The sequence below is a fragment of the Telmatherina bonti genome (assembly GCF_933228915.1).
Source record: "Telmatherina bonti genome assembly, chromosome: 10".
NCBI classification, from domain to species: domain Eukaryota; kingdom Metazoa; phylum Chordata; class Actinopteri; order Atheriniformes; family Telmatherinidae; genus Telmatherina; species Telmatherina bonti.
Genome location: NC_136628.1, coordinates 24,035,402 through 24,055,575, shown reverse-complemented (window position 1 = coordinate 24,055,575; position 20,174 = coordinate 24,035,402). Strand labels below are relative to the sequence as shown.

Below are 20,174 nucleotides of genomic sequence, written 5' to 3'. Positions count from 1 at the left end.
GTTGTCATCCTGGAGAGTGGAGTCAGGTCACAAAGGCTGGAGATATTGGACTGCCACTTGCTCCAGAATCTCTTCCACAACTAGAATCTCCAGAGCTTAAATGCCAATCAAGTGCCAGTCATACATCTGTGCTTTGTACACACATGATAGTACTTGAATCTAAACAATAGCATTAATCTAGGTGGAAGAATTAAGAACTGAACACATTTTTGGGACACTATCTGCATGTTTGCACAGAAGAACAGTCCTTACATCTCATTATAAAGATGATTAATAAGGCTTTACAATGATGATGTTTAATACAACACCAGTTAGTATAATTAAAGCAGAAAAACACAGTGACCAAACATAAATTTCATTCCTTTTTATGCTTAGTTAAATGTGTGTAGCAAGTTTAGTCAGATTACATTTTTCCATAATTGTAATATAAATTAAAAACAGAGCACGTTTAATGAGCATTCAGTGTGCTTATTCTCATCATTCGAAACATTTCTTGCAACTGTATTTCTTGGATAAGAGCATTCTCCTTATAGGGACTGTATTGACACGTTGTGGCATTAAAATGTTTGTGATTAATTAAAACAATTGCAGCAATACAGCTGAAAAATACAGCACATGTATTCTGACAGACGGGTAAACAGATTCTGGGGGGTGTACCTCTTTGTGATTTGGTCACGCTGTGACGCTGATGAGCACAAAGATTTGACACAAAGGACAATACAGACACAATGCTGCCGCCCTTGTTTACAAATAGCCCCCATGACTGTAATTCCTGCAGCTAATTATTAGCTACCTTCAGATTCTGGTTCAGTCAACTTATTCAGCATGTCCAACTGAATCGTGAGACTTTTGCATCAGTTATCTGCTGGGTGTCAGCCCTGTATAATTTATCACCGACTTTTTTTGCCGTCCTCTTATGTTGCTGGGTCAGAATGTCCAGGATCTATGTCCAGCTGACAATCAATTTGCTCCTTAAAATCAAGTGTATAAACAAAATCCCCCCCGTCAAAACTAACTTGCAAAGATGTTTGACCTCATATTCAGATGCAGGCTGACAATATGACAATGAATTTGCTTTGCAATCGTAGCTGTTGCATTGAAACATTGTCTGTCTGTTCCAGACAGTGTTGTCCAGACAGACAGAGTGGTGAGGTAACATAAACACAGACAAGAGACATAACACTTCATTCACAAAAGCTCAGCTCCATCACAGCTATTTGGGTCAGTCACTTGACCATTATTGTCTCTTTTCAGTACAGCGCTGAGCAAAAGCATGCCAGACCCAACTCTGACTGCTTTTCATCATCATGCTATTTCCCACAAGTCAAGCCAAGTGGGGTAGTGATGACTGTATAGTTGTGTTAACAATGTATTTTAAATGTTTTTTTTAAATGTTAAAACACAAAGTTGTGTTATATTTGATATGATTATAGCTTAAAATAATTTTCCTGACCCAGCGGCAACAAACCAAACACCAATACATTTATTTTAATGCTTTTATTGGTATCACTGCAAATCATAGACTGAGAATTATAACAGTTTGGTTTTAGATAATGCAGATGTTACTCTAAACTTGTGAGATACATGACTGCTTTGATTGTATATATAGCAAATTCTAACTATGTGAAATCCACTTCAACAATACTTATTGTCAGATCAAACATCTTTGGAGATCAAGAATGGGTGATTCAGAGTTATATTCTCAGTTGGTCTGGAAGAACACCAGGAACACCAGCTCCTTGCACTGAACCTGTCAGACCTTCCTGCAGGCATCGTTTAACATGCAGGGTGCTAAGATCGTACAGCACAGCACCTGAAAACAAGCACAGTTCATTTTCAGTTTATCCTACAATCAGAAGTGATTCCTTACAGCTTTTTTCTTTTCCTTCTTTTTTGAATTGTTTTTGTTTTTGTGATTTGTTTCTGCTATTCAAAATTAATTTTATAGGTCTACCTGTATCTTCGAGGGCAACCATGATGCCCAACAATATATTCCTGGGCATAGCAGAACCGTCTGCAGAGTCCTCTATACCCACAGGTCCAGTACTGCATCTCTGGATCCTTTTCTGCAGATGGAAATTAGTAAAGATAACACATTTATTCCAATAGTTCCAGTAAATAATGACTTTGCCACACAACAGACACTTTCATTTAATCACATAAGTTAAAAGCTAAAAGTGAACAAGCAGATGGCTTATAATTCTTAGAAACAAGTCTATATGATGACAGTGTCCTCTGAGCATCTGCCATTCCTTACCCTCCCCAGCTGCAAGCATCAAGAGAAGCACAAGGAGAACTAAGCTCAGTCCCTTCATGTTTGGGCACCTATAAGCTTTCAAACTCTGCTGCTGACAGGCTGTAGCTGCATTTATACAGTATTTCAAATATGGGGGAGGAGTCTGTTGTTGTCTGTCCAAATCACAATAACAGAGTAGTGCTGAACGATGAGAGAGGGGCTGGTGGTCTGGCTGGTGGTCAGGACTGTCAGTTTACTCAGTTTAGATAACACATGAAACCTCTTGAGATTTCTTTTCGGCATTTTACAGGAAACTGTAATTGTAATTTTATGTACTCTGTAAGAAAAATAATGGCTTATTAGTCAGCATGTTGTGTGATGATAGAAAGTCTGTGCACACTTCACCTTTACAGAAATGTAAATATACAGGAGCAGTTGTCTTGTCTTGTACTTACATACACACCCCGTGGGTGGAAGTGAACATTAACCAGCAAAGACCACTTAAAAACAAGGGCGGCAATAACTACAATTACGGTTGAAACTCTGCATGTTTTAACATACATTAGCTGTAAAATTCTATCTGTCCTGCTGTGTTTCAGGGAAGTCTTGTTCAAAGTTGTCTATCCTAATCTGAAAATGTCAGTAGTTCATCTGTTATTGCTGATGCTGTGAAACTATAATCACACAAAACATGCTGCCCCTGTGACGCAGGGAAGGATTGTTAACAAAACAATAACAAGGCATGAACACGCGGACATGTACATGTACAGCATGCCACCTAGTGCTTACATAAAGATAGTTGTTTGAATGTTTATTCTCTTTTAAACGTGCATGGGTGAATACAGGTGGATATGATAAACTGAGCATAATTTTAGTGACAGGTATCGCTTTTGTTTTTAAAAAAATGATGCTGCTTAGTATCTAATAACACACTGCCTCTTATAAAGAGAAGTTTAACTGATGAAGAAAATATTGAGAAATAAAGATATTATTAAAGATATCAATGAAGATATTATTCTAGAATTATTCTCGTGCATTGTAAAGTTTAGGTTTCAACTTTGAAGTAAGTAAATGAAGTACGACGATGAAATAACCTGCTTTTGTTTTGAGCTTTCATTACGTATTCTCCTTGAAAGAGCAGAAATCCAGAAGAACGACAATAGAGCGACAGAATCTTGTGTATCACATGAGTTATGTAGCATTTTAACTATTTAGTTTTTTATTTTATTTTGCTAAAATGATGTGCCCATAATTGTGTAAATACCCCCCCCAAAAAAGAAAAAGATTACCTTGTTTTCAAAAGTCAATGTTTTCAAAAAAAACAAAAATATTTATTTGTATTGTACATTTCACACACAAAGAAATTTAGTGTAGTTTGTAAAATAATTCCTTGGGTGATTACATACATAAAGAAAAACTTTTTTTTTTTTTTACATCACAAGCATTCAAAACCCGTTTAAATACACAAAGTTAAGTAAATTATTAAATTTGTACTGATTTGCAGTCATGTGTAGATCAGAAACCTGTAGAGGTAAGGAAGACAGTGTCAAGAAAGAAAGAAAACGTGCTATATGCCTTTACTTGTGTTGCTTCTTGCTTCTTCTTTGTAATACCATCTTCTGCGACAAGGGGGCGACATATTATTCTGCTGCGGGTTTTGTCAGGGCCAAAAAAATTCCGCTCATTTGCGCATGCGTAACCTGCACAGCTGCGGTTCGCAACGACGAGGCTGCGCTATCATTCCAAGATGGCGGACCTCCTAGGTTCAATCTTAAACTCGATGGAAAAACCTCCCACTGTCGGCGACCAGGAAAGCCGACGAAAGGCAAGAGGTACACCACAAATTGTCTAGCGACGGACTAATTTTGCGTTAGAATGACTGAATGGAAGTAAATATGATTTGAGATTTACGTTTAAGTGCAAATTAAAAGGACAAGCGAGCGAACCCTTTTTTGACCTGTGATTGGCCAGTGGAGCTTTCAAGTAAAGCGCTGGTTGGCTCGAGTCTGTCTGGCACCGCCTCCTAAAAACCGTACTGCCTTTGCGTGCGATGAATCCTTTCTATACAGTCTATGGATGAAACCTGCCGCAGAGCAGCTGGAAGACAAACCTCCTGACAGAACCGGCCAAGCTTTATATGCTATGTCCAGGGTATCATCAAAACATAAAAGAACTAAATACGCCACCTCAGTGGGCCGATTCCTTGTGACTTCTTCCTGTTAAAGTATCAGATCCAGATATTATTAATCTCCCCCTTCTCCCTGCCAAAAATAATAGTAAACACAGACATTAGTACAAGTTATCCATTTTAATTATTAGCATCGACATACAGTAATAATAGGACTTTTAATTATATATATATATATATATATATATATATATATATATATATATATATATATATAATATGTGCATTATCCTAACAAATTGATAAAATAAAGGAGAAATGGTTAAATTACTCAAAGCCTTCTTGAATACTTTCAGATTGAAAAGCAATAACCATTAAGCAAGGCAAGTTTATTTGTATAGCACCTTATATATACAAGACTTTTCAAAGTGCTTTACATGAAACATTAAAATGATCACAAAAAAAGCATAAAAGAAAATACAAATGGCAAAATCACAATAAAATCATAAATTATGTTAAGATTATTAAAGGCAGAATTAATTAAAAGTTGCTGTGCAGATGTCATGCATAGGCGCATGAGAAAAGAAATGTTTTTAACTTAAAAGTTTCTACATTTGGTGAGAGTTTATTCTCCACTAGCAGTTTATTCCATTTGTTTAAAGCGTAACAGCTAAATTATTCTGCATTTATATTTTCTGTAAAATGCTGTCAACCATAACAGCCCAGTTGTTCCAGTAAACCATCTGATATATGGAGAACTTCGTATTTCCTGTTTGTAATTGTCATTTAGGAAATATGTTTCTCAAAAGCAGTCCACAAACTTGTCAATGATTTATGTGCATTTAACACTGCATCCGCACAATAAAGAAAAATATGATGCAATTTTCTGTATTTGTATTTTTCGGCCCCTAAATGATCTGGAATTATTATTTTTCTGAATACAGCAATTATGTCTCTTTATTAGCCTTTTTGTGGCTAAAGTGTAGGCCAACCATAATTCTCAATATGTTGTTCACAGTCAGACATTATATTTTTATATATATATATATATATATATATATTTACACTATCAGAAATAAACTGTGAAAAATATCATCTGTTTCCCTAAGAACAAGCTGCTAGACTTAAGAAGATGGAAGAGGAGGAGAAACGGAAGAAAGCAGAGTTCAGGAAAAAGGTGAGAAGTTTAGTACAAATTCACAGTGAATTGAGTATAAAACCAAAACTCTAATGATTATCTTTTAATGCTATTTTTAATTGTTATTCTCAGATGGAGAAAGAGGTGTCAGATTTCATTCAAGACAGTTCACAACAGAAAAGAAAATACAAACCTATGGGGAAGATTGAAAGGAGTATATTGTAAGTATGAATGAATTACCTAATTGAAGGTGAAAACAAAGTCTTTCCTTCACTAACCTGTGCATTCCCTTTCCAAGGCATGATGTTGCAGAAGTAGCTGGTCTGACCTCGTTTTCATTTGGAGAGGATGAAGATAGTCGTTATGTCATGCTTTTTAAGAAGGTACCAGCATGTTGTTGCATTAAATTGTGTTATGAAGTTTATCTAGTGACAAGCTGATTGTAGTTAAATGTAATCATTAATTCCTCTGTACTATGACAGGAGTTTGCTCCATCTGATGAGGAGCTGGAAGCCTATCGCAAAGGCGAGGAATGGGATCCTCAGCTGGCAGAGCAACGCCGGAAACTAAAAGTAGGACTGGATTCTTCTTATAGTCACTGAAAAGTATGAGTATTCCTGGAGCAATGCATTATTAATATAATTATTTGTCTTCTATCAGAGTCCTAAATATCTTGCTTCTTTGTAAAACATATAGATAAAAAATGCAATATAGTCTTGGGTTACCCAGTCTATTTACCAAAGCATGAGTTGCAGTTTTAAAAGGGTTTTAAAGTGTAGCTTTAATTCAAATTTGTTCCAGATTGGGTAAATTGTGTCTGAATTACAGGTCTTTAATATGTTAGAGCCTTTTTTTTCCCACTTCCAGAGATCTGGATTCGTGGACATGAACAGAGCATGATTTTCTTCCTTTCAATATTTTGCAATTCCCATAGTGCAGCAGTTTTCATTTAGTGTTTGATGTTTGTCTGTAGAGCGATCTGCCTTAAGCTTTCTTATCAACTGAAATGTTGCCTTTTTTGTCCATATCAGTGGACCTAAATGGGCCATTTCAGAATATTCAACTACTTCTCCGAAAATACTCAGGTTGCTTTCATTTGTGAATGGCATGCTACATCGTTGTACAGACTTGCTTTCCCTTCTGTCAGCAGTTAAGCTGCATTTGGTTGAACTTGAGAAGATTGTATTTCCTGCATTTCTCTGCTTCTGTTTTCCGACACATCATCAGTGGAGACAAATGACTTTGTGCCATGGACAGCCATGCTTGCACTGTGTCATCACAATATCTTCATGGGTCTTATAGATGCCATCTGCTTCATAAGGCTTTTCAAACCTTCTCTATACCTTGCATCTTTCTGTTTTGGGCTGATCTTAGTTTCATTTGTCCAAGGAATTCTGTCATAGTACTGCTCTGTCTCTTTATGATATTTTTAGTTCTCTGATGTTGTTTCTATTCTTGAGTCTTTTGGATGGTTTGCACCTTGTGCTGAACCGTCTGTATTTGTTCTTGTGTAGTCTGTGGGGTGAACCTGATAGTGATGTGTACCAGCTGGAGAGCGTTCTTCACTTGACTGCTTGTTGCAAAGGTTTTTTTTTCTTTATCAAATACTTAAGTATACGACAGCTGGACTTCTTTTCTCAATTCTAAAAGATTTTCTTCCTCGCATCCAAAAATGACTCTTCAATTCTGATCTTATTGGTTTTTCACAGTAGCCACACGTGCAGAAGAATAGCTAACTTAAAATGAATATGTCCTCTTATTTGTCAACTTCATTTCTCTACAACAATCAAATCTTTTAAAAGCAATGTGGCCACAAAGCATAAAGCACTCTTTTTTTTTTTTTTTTTTTTTTTATCTATGCAGTTTTTATGGTTTCCATTATTGCATAACATACATGCTACCACCCTGTTAAACACATAAATTGTATTTTCTGTCCAGGATTTGAAAGTCACTTTTGTAGTAGGCTCAAGTAGTGTTTTTCTTTTCTCCTAATGCTGATGGTGTTTGGCAACCCAGCAGGGAAAGCTTTCATTGTTAATGGCTCCTCATGATCTGCAAGAGCTCTTAGACAGCTGATGTCTGAGGCCACCTCCTCCGTTAAATCTGACACTTAAAGTCTGGATGCTACCACAGAAGCTTCCCATCAGTCTGTTAGAACTGAAGAAGTTTTTTAAGATGGACCAAGAAGACCCAAGAGAAAGAGATCAAATCTGTCCTACTGTATTTAAGCTGTTTGAGTTGCCATGCCCTGAAAGACGAAGAATCTTTACCGACATGCCAACATGGAGAGGATCCTGTCGTCATCCATCACTGTTATCAGTGAATTGCAGGTCTTTTAGTGTTGATAAACTTATCTTATTCGTTCTTAGAATGTAGGAAACTGTTAGCCTAGCCCTTCCTCGAGTCTTTCTGATTGGTTTGTTTCCCATATGAATAATTCTTTTGCACATTGGGGGTTTTACAGCAAATGTCACACTGAAATTATTGTCTTTTACCCAGTTATGGCAAGGTATGTTTATTCATACAGCACATTTCATGGACAGGGCCATTCAAAGTGCCTTGCATAAAACATTGAAAGCATTACACCGGGGTGCAGGAAGCATTTAAACAAACTGTAAGAAAAAATAAATAAAATGCATGATGTGTTGAATGCATACAATTTACAGTGCCAGGAATTAACAGTTATTTTGACAAAAGATGGCAATAAAACAGTTTTCAGCCGTGATTTAAAATAGCCGAGAGTTTTGGCAGATCTGCAGTTTTCTGTGAGTTTGTTCGTATGAGGAGCATAAAAGCTGAACGCTACTTCTCCATGTTTAGTTCTGGCTCGAGGAACCCTGATGACCTCAGAGATCAGGCTGGCTCATAACAAACCAGAAGATCCTGAATGAATCTGAGACCTAAGCCATTCATTGCTGTATAAAGTAACAGCAGGATTTTGAAGTGAGTTCTTTGACAGACAGGAAGCCAGTGTAAAGATCTGAGGACTGGAGTTAATGTTCCACGTTTTTGGTCTTAGTGAGGACTCGACCAGCAGCATTCTGGGCTAACTGGAGCTATTAGATGGACTTTTTAGGGAAACATGTAAGGAGAGCGTCACAGCAGTCTGGTCAACTAAACGTAAAGTTTTGTTTAAATGATAAGAGTTGACTTCACAACTGTCTTAATGTGACTTCTGAAGTTCAGGTCAGAGTCCAGGACCACACAGATTATTTTATTTTGTTTTATTTAACTGAAAGACGTTCTGGCACACCTAGTATTTAATTTGATCAATGCATTTGATCAGAGTTAATTGTTGAAGCTGATAAAAAAGGTGTAATTCCTAAATCTTTCCTCCTGGTTGGCTGTAAATACCTTCATATTCATGCCAAAAGTTATGAGTTTCAAGTCAAATAAATTAAATAACTAACTTAAAGTATATTTTGTAAACAACTAAAGCAACAACGATGATCTAAGTATCAAAATATTTGTCAGTGCAGCCTAAAGTGTAACCACAAGATCCAAGTAGAAGAATTTTTTAAAAAGGGACAAGATTAGGTAAATGTTTTTTTACACAAAACCTTTCAAGATAAAAATCCCAAAGTGCTTTACAATAAACACAAAAACTTAAAACAATATAAAACATAAAAACAAAACTAAGTAAAAGCAAGATTAAAAAGATGTGTTTTAGCTGCTTTTTTTTTTTTTTTAAAGAGATCGCCGACTGCAGATCTCAGGCTGAGAGGAAGGGAGTTTCACAGGGAAGGAGCCACTGCTGCGAAGGCTCTGTCACTTTTAGTTTTAAGCCGTGTTTGTGTAACAGCCAGCAGATCCTGGTCAGTAGATCTCAGAGACCTGCTGGGAACATATGGCTGTAAAAGGTTGTTGATATACCAAGGTGCTTGATCGTGTAGGGCTTGTTAAAAGTTAAATTAAAAGTTAAGACCAAAGTTTTAAAATGCACTCTGTGAATGATGGGGAACCAGTGCAGCTGGATCAGTAGCGGGATGACCGGAGTGAATTTAGATGATTTAGTAAGCAGACTTGCAGCAGCATTCTGGACAACCTGGAGATGGCCAAGACATTTCTCACTTAAGCAAGGGAAGGTGGAGTTGCAGTAGTCAAGTCTAGAGGAGATAAAGGCATGAACAATCATCTCCATATCATAAACAAAAGATACGAGTGCCAAGGAAACCCAGTGTATGCAGTTAATACGGGCGTTTGATAATCTCTAACAATGATATAATAGAGATGGATGTGTCACATATCTCTTGTTTTGTCTCTCACAGTCTCTGTTTTTCACTTCGCTTATGACTGCAGGAACAGGCGGCATTGGAAGAAGCAGCATCCAGTCAGTCAGAGAAGATGCAAGCATGTCCCAACTCCAACTACAGAGACAAGTACAGTCATCTGATTGGCACGTCAGCTGCTAAAGATGCAGCACACACACTGGAGGCCAACAGGGCTTACGGCTGTGGTGAGTGGACAAGCTGTGCCTAAGACATGCTGAATGACTTTACCTTGATACATCCTCTTCATTCACGGCGGCGCTAATTTTTTATGTGTTTCTGTGTCTTCAGTACCTGTTGCAAACAAAAGGGACACCCGCTCCATAGAGGAAGCCATGAATGAAATCCGAGCGAAGAAACGGCAGAAGCGGGACGACGACACAGTGGCACAGGGCAGCAGCTCTTGAGTCTCCACTGTTTGCTTTGTCTGCGGTTGTGTTTAAGCACATTAGTGTGTCTGTCTGCAGTCTCATTTATCCTACGATGCAATATCCTGTACCTTAGATATTTAAAAGTATAACTTATATGACAGGCTTCAAATCTTGTACGAACAAGACTGTGATCTGAAATCCTGTTCAGAGGAGGATACTCAGGTTTGTCTGATCCAGGCAATGGGTTATTATTGGTGTTTTAAATTTAACTGTGACTTTCCAAGAATCTCACACAGAATTATGGACCATTATGGTATAAAAGTTCTTTTTTTTTTTTTTTTGGTAATTCAAATATGTAAAGTGACCCGATACCATTACACATGGTTTTTAAAATAGAAAACATTTGCAGTTCTTTAAAATCTTGATGCAAATATGTCATCACTGTTTTAAGTGGATGTTTTATTATTAAAATGTTGATCCTTTGCCATGTGTCATGAAGTTTTTCAGTACAGATTTGAAAATGGTTAAGCGAAAAAACCCTGCGACAGTGTTACAAATATTCTGTGGAGATTTTAAAGCGAGACAGAAAAATTGCCTCTTTCCTTGCTTTTTTTTTTTTTTTTCTATTTCTTAGTTTTAGTCAGTTTTATACTTTGTGAATCTGGATGCATGCCATGTCTATCTGAAGAGGAAGCCTGTCTAAGATTATACAAATTAATTCATTTTGAAAACGCGATCAAGTCTGGGATTTTTCTTTGGTTCTTTGCATTTGCACTGATTGAACTCTCTCTCACCAACGTTAATGTTTGTTTTCTTCAAAGCCATGCAATGACTTGCAAAAGGCATCAAGCTATTACTAGTACAAATACCAGATTACTTGTTGGTAATCAAGTTTTCTTCCATGTCTCTCATTTGTCATAGCCAAATATTTAACCAAACAAGGAGTTCATTTGCATAATGTCTGTTTTAAGGTGGTTGCACTGTTTTATTCCCATGCGTGTCAATAAATGGCGATTAGTATTAATGTTTTGCCCGTGTTTGTCCTTCATGTCTGAACACTCCAGGCAGAGATTATTTTCTTTAAGCTTTGGTTTCAATACAGAAATTTATGTTACATATGACATATTATCCTATGAAGATTGCCATAGATAAAACATTAGGATGACACAAGATTACACGCGTGTTCACTGTCACTAAGAATAACTATTTACATTTTTATACGTTATTACATTTGATTTGATTGGTGATTTAGTTTTTTTTTTTTGTCCCCAATTTTTCAGTTCATACACCAGTACACATGTTTATACTACAGGGGATATGAAATTTTGGGTGAAATGCAAAGAAAAAAAGTTCACTCATGAACACTATCTGCACTATTGTGAAGGGAGGAAATAAGTAGAATCATGCAATGGTAATTCCTTTAAACTCCAAAAGCAATGGTGGGTATACCTAACCTAAATTGTCTGGCAGCATGTCACATGAGGGATATTGAAATGGTGTCATGATCTGTAAATGTAAACATTATGAAGAGAACTGTTCATTTATGTTCTCGTTGCATTGAAACAATTTAGTGGTCTATCCATGTTTCAGACATTTCTTTTAATTATTATTATTATTATTTTTTTTTAGAGGACAGGATGGTTGTAATAAATACTTAAATCTTGAAAATTTGTACATGTGCTGTAATAAGTTTGAAGAAAATTAAGTTCACATGTATTTTTGGTGCATGGTAATATGTTTATTTTAGCTTCAAGTATGTTCTAAAAACAACCATGTTTTAGGTCGCATTTAGACATAAACATAAAAATCCATTTTGAAAATTGTTAAGCATCAATGCAACAATGAAAGAGGCTTTAATCTTAAAACAAGTGATTTTAGACCTATTTTAATAACAATTTTATATACATTCACCTGGTTCTTACAGATTATTATAATTAGGCGTAATAATGGATTTATACATGTGCTCATGTAAACTATCTTCTGTTACCACTCTAAGTGTCCTGAAGAAGGCGCCATAGATTAACCAAAGCAAAAATGGCTTTTTTTTTTTTTTTTTTTTTTTTTAAATCCTTGTTTCACACTGTCCTGCAGTTTCTGTCCAGCAGAACCACATATTTATTGCGCGTTGAAGAATCCGTTACGCACATGTAAAAAAAAAAAATGAAGCCCTTGTTTTTGCTTATTTCTGTCATTTGGTTTGCAGCTGCGGACCCCAAACCCAGGAAAGGTAAGAGCAGAACCTGCTGATGCTTATTCTGTCCTCATCAAAACATATGTTGTTTTATTTTTGGGGAAGGGGAAAATGAGAAGAAAAAGAACGTATGCGTCAAATCCAACGACGACACAACTTTACGCGCGTTTGAGCTCGCCGTTTCTCTAAAACACAGATGTAGTGGATTTTCTTCTTTTTCTTTTTTCCCCCCCATGCTAACACAACAGTAACTAAAAAGTTTAGTCATGTTTTCTGCTCGTCTTGGGGAGAAAATCTTTCAGTGCCATTTGGAGATGATCGTTCAAGTCTAGTTTTCTTGACAAACTTTTACTTGGAGTTTTTATTCTTTGACATCCAGGCTCTGGGGTAGTTTGTACTTTCAAAGACAAGACATACAGCCCAGAAGACAGCTGGCATCCCTATCTGGAGCCTTTTGGATTCATGTTCTGCATGCGCTGTGTGTGCACAGAGGTACATTTCTAACATTAACAATCTAAAGGAATATAATAGCAGAATTCCTAACTGACTGGGGAATTCAGAGCTGCTGAGTGCTTGTAAACCCATATTGCTCCTTCTTAGACAGGCCATGTGAAATGTAACACAATCAAGTGTCCTGCCTTGCCATGTGAAAATCCAATAGCTGAACCTCAGCGGTGTTGTCCGAGATGCACAGGTAGGCTGACTTTAAGTTAACACCTTATCAACTGAGCTTTACAGAGAAAGAAGCTGACTGTGATGTGTCCTCTTCAGATGAGCCCAGGGTCCCTGCAGGACTGAGAGCCTCGGTGAAATCCTGCAGGTATAACGGAAGTATTTTTCAGTCAGGAGAGATCTTCACTAAGCACGACCTATTTCCATCAAAGCAAAGCAATCAGTGTGTCATGTGCACATGCTCTGTAAGTTGGATCCAGTTTACATTCTTTTTTATTTTATTTTTTTATTTTTATTTTTTTAAACAAACTGCTTTATCATTAATCAATAATCAAATGCTGCATCAGATCAAAGTCACTGTGTGCTTTATGGGCAGAAGACTATAAAATACAAAGAAAAGGAGAACAGTGTTCAGATCCTTGCTATTTGGGGCAAATATAAATTCTTCGCAAGCCAACGTTTTATAGCTCGACAGGCATGGCATGAAAAATGCAGAAAATCAATGAGGGCTTTTTATGTGGGTTGCAATAAATAAAAACCCCAAAGTGCTTAACCCGATGTTTCCATAACAATTTGGAGATGTGTTTATGCTCCCCCAATACTTTAACCATGTGCAAAATCAGTGGAGCCACCATGGAAAGGCCATTTGTCCAGCATAATGTGTGAAATCATATCTTCAATGGTGTGAAAGGTTTTTAATGTGTGTATTGTGCTGCAGTTTTTTGGCTGTGCATGCTGTTTTTATGGCACATAAGAAGGCTGTTATATCTGCTAATGTTCTTGAAAAAAGGAACTGCTTTGACAAACTCCATTTTTATTTTAATAGTCACTGTTGAAAACATCCCGCATTTGTTTGTGTGTTGGCTTAGTTTCCTTTAAATCAGCAGAGGAAAACATCAAGAAGCAGACATGAAGCCAAAACTTAACTCACTAAGTTGTTCTTTAAAAAGCTGTCAGATGTGAGAAGTTAATAAGTATCAAATGCGACAAGAAATATTGATAAACTTGAGAAAACTGTTTCTAATTTATATTGTGGTACATTACATATGATGCTAATCAGATTGCTGTTTCTCTGTCAGTTTTTATTTGTTTCAAAGTCACTGTTAAAAGCACAGCTTTGTGCACAAAAGAGTGTCCTGAAGTTTTTGAATGCATTACCATGCAACCATGATCTTTTTGGACACAATGATTGAGTGTCGTAATTCTGTATTTCTTTTCACAGAATGGAAACATCTTCTGTGCGTTGAAAACCTGCCAGCCTATCACCTGTTCCTCACCAGTTTCTCTCCCAGATACCTGCTGTTTGGTGTGTAAAGGTAGTCAAAATTCTGTTGGAGAAAATTCCTTTTTCTGTTTCCAACCTGGAAAAGTATTAATCAAGAATTTGAGATGTAAATTTGGGCTGATTAATATCTATCTATCTATCTATCTATCTATCTATATATATATATATATATATATATATATATGTGTGTATATATACACATTATAAACTGGTAAGACACGTTAAATTTAATTAAACATATATAATCTTTATGGCCTAAATCTAACAAATAGGTAAAATTATCCTATTTTGTAATGAATATCAGTATGATATATGTTTTATGTTGTTTTCATGACTATTATGTTCCTCACACATGGTTTTGATGTGGTTTGTCGCAGATCATAGCGCTAGTGGGTCTTCATCAACTGAAGATGGAAATCTGCAGCTGAACAGGGGCGTTGTAGGTTTTTAAAAGTTTTTTATAAAGAAACTACTGTATGTTTGACTCTGCTTTAAATGTGTAAGGTCCCTGTATTTGAAAATATGTTTGAATGCAGTGCATTACTTCTTAAATACAACACTCAGGTTAAAGTCCCGCAGGAAAGAAACAGGCAACACGTGAATCAGTTAGTTTACCAATTGGATCCTTTGGCTCATCTTTTCAATTTTACTTTGTTCAGATTAGTTATGAAACATTCATTTTGCATGAGATTTAACTTCTAGATACGTGGAGCATTTGCCCTAACAACTGCACTTGGTTGCTGTGTTGTTGTATGTTGAATAGGTGGAAAAATCTGATATGTCGGCAGCGTTTCAGATGTCTGCAGCCAGGATATGAACTTTTTGATTTAGGACGTGGTGTGAGGCTCCCTGAGCTATTGCTCATGAAAAAGCAAGTAAAGCCAATAGCTGCACAGATGAAGGGTAAGTGTGTTTAATCGTATCTGTCTTCACAACAGAGGCATTCAGTTGACCAGTGTTCTGGAGAGCAGAGCAGGGGGCGGTCTGACCGTGCCACTCCACCCAGGGTCAAGCTTTCTCCCAGGGGCCTGAGCCTCAATAAACTCAACCTCAAAGGGGCTTCGGAGACCACTGTGAAGATTTTGTTGCAGAGGAAACACCAAAGAGGTAAGACTTTCTCTAAATGGATCATTTATAGGTATGTGATGTTATGGACACTTTCCTCGCAAATTTACAATTGTTTCCGTATGTAGCTCAAAGCTCAGATGTTTTCCATTTCTCTCAGTCTGTTTATACAATGGCAAGACATACTCTCATGGAGACATGTGGCATCCAGTTTTGGGGAAGGTCCTGGAATGCATCTTGTGCACTTGTACTGATGGCCTCCAGGACTGCAAACGCATCACATGTCCAAGCCAGTACCCATGTCAGCATCCTATAAAATCAGCAGGAAAATGCTGCAAGACTTGTCCAGGTAGTCAAGCATTACACGCCACATAAATGTTTATACCGATATGCTACTAATTAGCTTCAAACCCAATCCACTCAGCTTTTCTCTTGTTTTCTTTTTCTTTAGAGAGTAAAGCTGAAAACAACCAGACCCAGTGCCATCTTGGGTATAAAAATAACCTCTTGGTGTATAAAGTGGAATCCTCTTTGAAAGTTGACTCGCCTAACACAGTTAAGGTCATTGCAGTGGAAAGACAAAGTACTGCCGAGGTTGAAGTGCAAGTATGGAACATAATAGACGGTAATGTAGCTTCTCCTCATTTGTATCACATGAACTTTCTTTACTTTTTAAAAAAAGGCTTTTTCAATTTCTGATTGAAATTTAGATGAGAAGCTTGATCTTCCTCACATACAGGATCTTCCTAAAGCATTCACTGCCCCAGTTATGCTGTGTTCTTCGTTTATTCAGGCGTTTTACAAAAAATGGAGATTGGTGATGTTCAAAGAAAAGACATAACGGACCATCCAGAAAATTACACACTGCTTACAACACTCAATGAAGGTTTGTTCTTCACTCAGTATTTAAATTATTGTAAGATGTATTTCTAAACAGATGGGTGACAAATGATCAGAAAGTAAATGGTTACTTAACAACATGTAATGTTTCACACCGGTATGTTGATGTTAAATTGCAGCATTTAGCTGGAAACTTTATAGATTTCTGCAGTGAGAAGTGGCTGAGAGGGAATGATTTTAGGTTCGCTGGCATCAGTACAAACCTTATGTCTTTCTACAATGTAAAGGCACGAATCTTTTAAATATCAAGTGCATTTAGTTGTTGTAAAGTGTAAAGTGTTAACACTCATTCCAGTCAATTTTATTCCTCATCCTGAGGCTTCATTATTGAGTTTCAGTGGTTGCTGAAGCAAAACTTCATATTTTATCCTTTCAAGGGAATAAGCAGATCCAAACCACACGATCCAAACTAAAGATACGGGGTTTGGGTTTCATTTGTCACCTGGCTTGTTTGAATTTTTTCTTTTACACCTTTGCTTGTGTTTGTGTGTGTGTATGTGTGTGTAAGATTCATATTAATGGAAGTCAATTTTTCAGAGACATGGAGAAAATTTAAAGAGGAAGGAGAGAATCTTAGTAAAGCTCCTCAGGCCACAGTTTGTGAAGACGGCATTCGGGAGATAGTGACTTTCCTAAATTCCAAGCACACCGAGGGCCTGTGTTCACCGTAACCTTGGCTTGTGATTTCAGTGTTGCCATCAGCTATATGGCTTACATACATAATCAGTTGATACATGTTGCACTTGGATATTATTCAAGCAAGAGGGAAACTGTCATCTTTAATTTTTTTCTTATCAGTTACTCAATACAGTATTGTCCAGCAGGTTTTAATCATATCATTTATTTCCTGAAAAATTAGGGTACATAGTATGGGAAACAGTTATATTGTTGCTTCACTTTAACTGTAATAATTTAAATGTTGTTTCATTTGAGGGATAATGTTGAAATCTTTTAAATAAATGAAGATAAGAAATGTCATATGCAATGTTGTAAAACAAAACAGAACGCAATGATTTGCAAATCTCATAAGCACATTTTAGACAACATAATGCACAAAACAGAATGTTGAAAGTGAAAAATTTTACTATTTAATGAAGAATATGAGGTCATCTAAAATGTGATGGGTGCTACAACAGGGCCAGGACAAGACAGGACAGGGCCATGTTCACCCCTGTGTGGAATCCCTCTCCCACAAATGGGGGATCTACCCCATTGTGAGCATCTGTGAACTGAAGAAAGGAGTGCTGAACCACTCATTCAGTCCTGGGTCATGCTTATCTTGTTGAGCATTTCATGATGTGCCAAATGTTTTTAGTTAATAGAACTGACGGACTCCATGCAGGTTAAAGCAGCACCTGGATTCTTGTACTATGGAGAAATATTGTGACAGATACAGTAAGTAGTTTAGCATTGTCTTGCTGAAATGCATATGACTGAAAAACAAAGGCTTCCATATCATCAACCTGTTTTAGTATTGATGGTGCCTTTCCAGATGTTGTCAGTTTGGTTGGCACTAATGGACCATCAAAACATCAGAAATAGAGAATTTGAGTGTTGAAAACAAGCCATATGATCCTTTTTCTCTTTAGTCAGGTGTGGCACCTATTATTTTCAAACAAAATGTATATATTTCAGTAAGGTTCACAATAGAACAGCTTTCCACTTGGACAAATGAGGTCCAATGAGATTTAACCCTTAAATAAGATTTGAGCTAAACAACATGGCAGTGTTTCTGGATCATGCTCACTCATGGCTTTTCCTTGTTTGTTTTAGCTTTAACCTACATGTATGGATGACACGATGAACTATGTTCATAGACTGATGTCTCTTCGTCTTTCCAGTCCCATGCAGTGATGACCAAACCATGCCTGGTTTATGCAGTGTCATCTGGGACATTAAGATCATGAGTCAGAAGAGATTTTTGGACCTCACACTTGCACAGAGAGATGTTGCCAAAGTCTTTTGATGACATTATGTACCATAGAGGATCTTAAAAGTCCTCACAGTTTTACATTTAGCAACGTCGTTCTGAAATTTTTACAATTGGTCAATTTTTTCTTTCACTTTTCTGAAACCCTGTAATTAAAAAACAATTTCCAACAAAACTTAAGCGCTTCCTCTTTAAGGTGTTCTTTTTCTACCCAATCACATCAGTGAGCTGTTTACCTCATTATTTACAGATTACTTTTCAGTTCCTTTTTACTTTTTTTTTTTTTTGCCTTGGCACCTCCATCTCAACTTTTGGAAATGTTGCTGCCATCAAATTTCAGAAAAGCCAACATTTTTAGAAATATTTCATAGACTTTGTATGTTCTATTGTGAACAAAATATTTATGAGATTTGAAAAAACATTCTACTCTGTTTTGATTTAGATTTTACACAAAGCATCCCAAATCTTTTGGAACTGGGGTTACACACTGTCTGGCCAAAAAGAAAAGGGGTCACCAGGTTTTAACTAAGGTACAAGCCTCCTATTGGATAATTACTGCATTTACGATTATCTTTCAGCTAGCAGCAAGTTATTTAACCCTAAATGATGCAATGAGTATCTTCTCATTTCCTAAACAGCCATTTGGAAAAAGACCTATTTCAAAACTGGAAGGATAGTGGGAACACAATGTCTTTGAGGAAGAAATTTTGATGGTAAAAATGTTGAAGTATTGTTGTCAGTGGTCAACTAAACTTCTGGTGAAATCAAATCGAAGAAAGACTACAGCAGAACTGAGGACTATGTTTAATATTAAACTAAGAACATTTCCACACATAATGCGAAGGGTTCAGCAACATTCTGTGTGCAAAGAATGGGGTCAGATGACGACCTGAAATACTGAATAACCGGGTTATCACATTAATGGATTTTTTTTCTTCCCTGATGGCACAGCCATATTCAAAAATAACAATGCCAGGATTCATTGGGCTCAGATTATGAAGAATGGTTCAGGCAGCATGGGACATCATTTTCACACATTGGCCACCACAGAGTTCAGACTTGAACCCCAGTGGGAATCTTTGGGATGTTCTGGAGAAAGTCAGACCATTCATACAAGTTCTTGGTGAAAAGTTCATGCAACACTGCATGGAACTACAGTCTGTGACATTGCAGAAGCTTATCAAACCATTGACAGCGCACGCTGCAGTAATCACAGCTAAAGACGGCACACTGAAATATTAGTGTGTAATTTTTTTTTTTTTTTGGCCAGGCAGTGTTTGAGTAATGGGAACTGTGTGGACTGTAATAACTTTATCTTCATGTTTATTCAGTAATACACAACACAGAGGGGCTCAGCATCCCTTTGGACAACGATATGAAACTAATTCAGAATGTAACTTTGTCTTTTTTATTGGATGTTATTTGCATCAGCATAATTGTTGTAAATAGAATATTGCTGGTTCTTGTATGATCTGTGTTAATACTTTTTTTTTCATGAAGTAGCAAGTAGCAGCAGGGATATATACTGTATATAATATTTTCACATCTGTGTAGTGGACTGCCCAAGCACAGCCTTTCTGAATCCTTATTATAGTATTATTATTATGTCAAATGTAGACCGGCTGTTACCATCTTTTGCAGCTGGAAAATTTGGTTTATGTTCATACTTTAACATTTTACTTCTTCGCATACTGTCAGTGATTGCATTTTGCAGTGGACTTAGTTCATCTGGCTTAATGCACCATGTACTTCTGCTCACAGCTATGAAAAACTATAAAGTGCTCCCTGGTGTTTCACACCATTAAAACACTGTGTTTGGTGGATTTTATTTTTCTGGCTGTTACTTGCATGTTCAGCATCAGTCACAGACACAGCAACAATTGACATATGTTCTCTAGACAAGGTATGCCTCAGAGCTTGAAGCTGGTTTTGTGAATGGTTTGCTGATTCATCAGTCATCTGCATACCAGCTACAGGAGAGCGGCCATAA

General features: G+C 36.9%; 2 protein-coding genes across 2 annotated transcripts; both read left to right on the top strand.

The window, feature by feature from the left end:
* Positions 1–3,964: 3,964 nt before the first annotated feature.
* Positions 3,965–11,158, top strand: spag7 (sperm associated antigen 7). Its single transcript, XM_079247251.1, has 7 exons — positions 3,965–4,068; positions 5,474–5,541; positions 5,635–5,723; positions 5,801–5,885; positions 5,985–6,074; positions 9,802–9,958; positions 10,062–11,158. Exons 1-7 carry the CDS (start codon positions 3,984–3,986, stop codon positions 10,175–10,177), a joined length of 690 nt encoding a protein of 229 aa, XP_079103377.1. The 5' UTR covers positions 3,965–3,983; the 3' UTR covers positions 10,178–11,158.
* A 1,093-nt stretch (positions 11,159–12,251) lies between these two features.
* chrdl2 (chordin-like 2) lies at positions 12,252–19,964 on the top strand. Its single transcript, XM_079248213.1, has 11 exons — positions 12,252–12,368; positions 12,712–12,824; positions 12,933–13,026; positions 13,104–13,249; positions 14,227–14,320; positions 14,667–14,728; positions 15,228–15,396; positions 15,515–15,703; positions 15,806–15,979; positions 16,148–16,240; positions 16,792–19,964. The coding sequence occupies exons 1-11, from the start codon at positions 12,302–12,304 to the stop codon at positions 16,923–16,925; spliced, it is 1,335 nt and encodes a 444-aa protein (XP_079104339.1). The 5' UTR covers positions 12,252–12,301; the 3' UTR covers positions 16,926–19,964.
* The last annotated feature ends 210 nt before the right edge of the window (positions 19,965–20,174 follow it).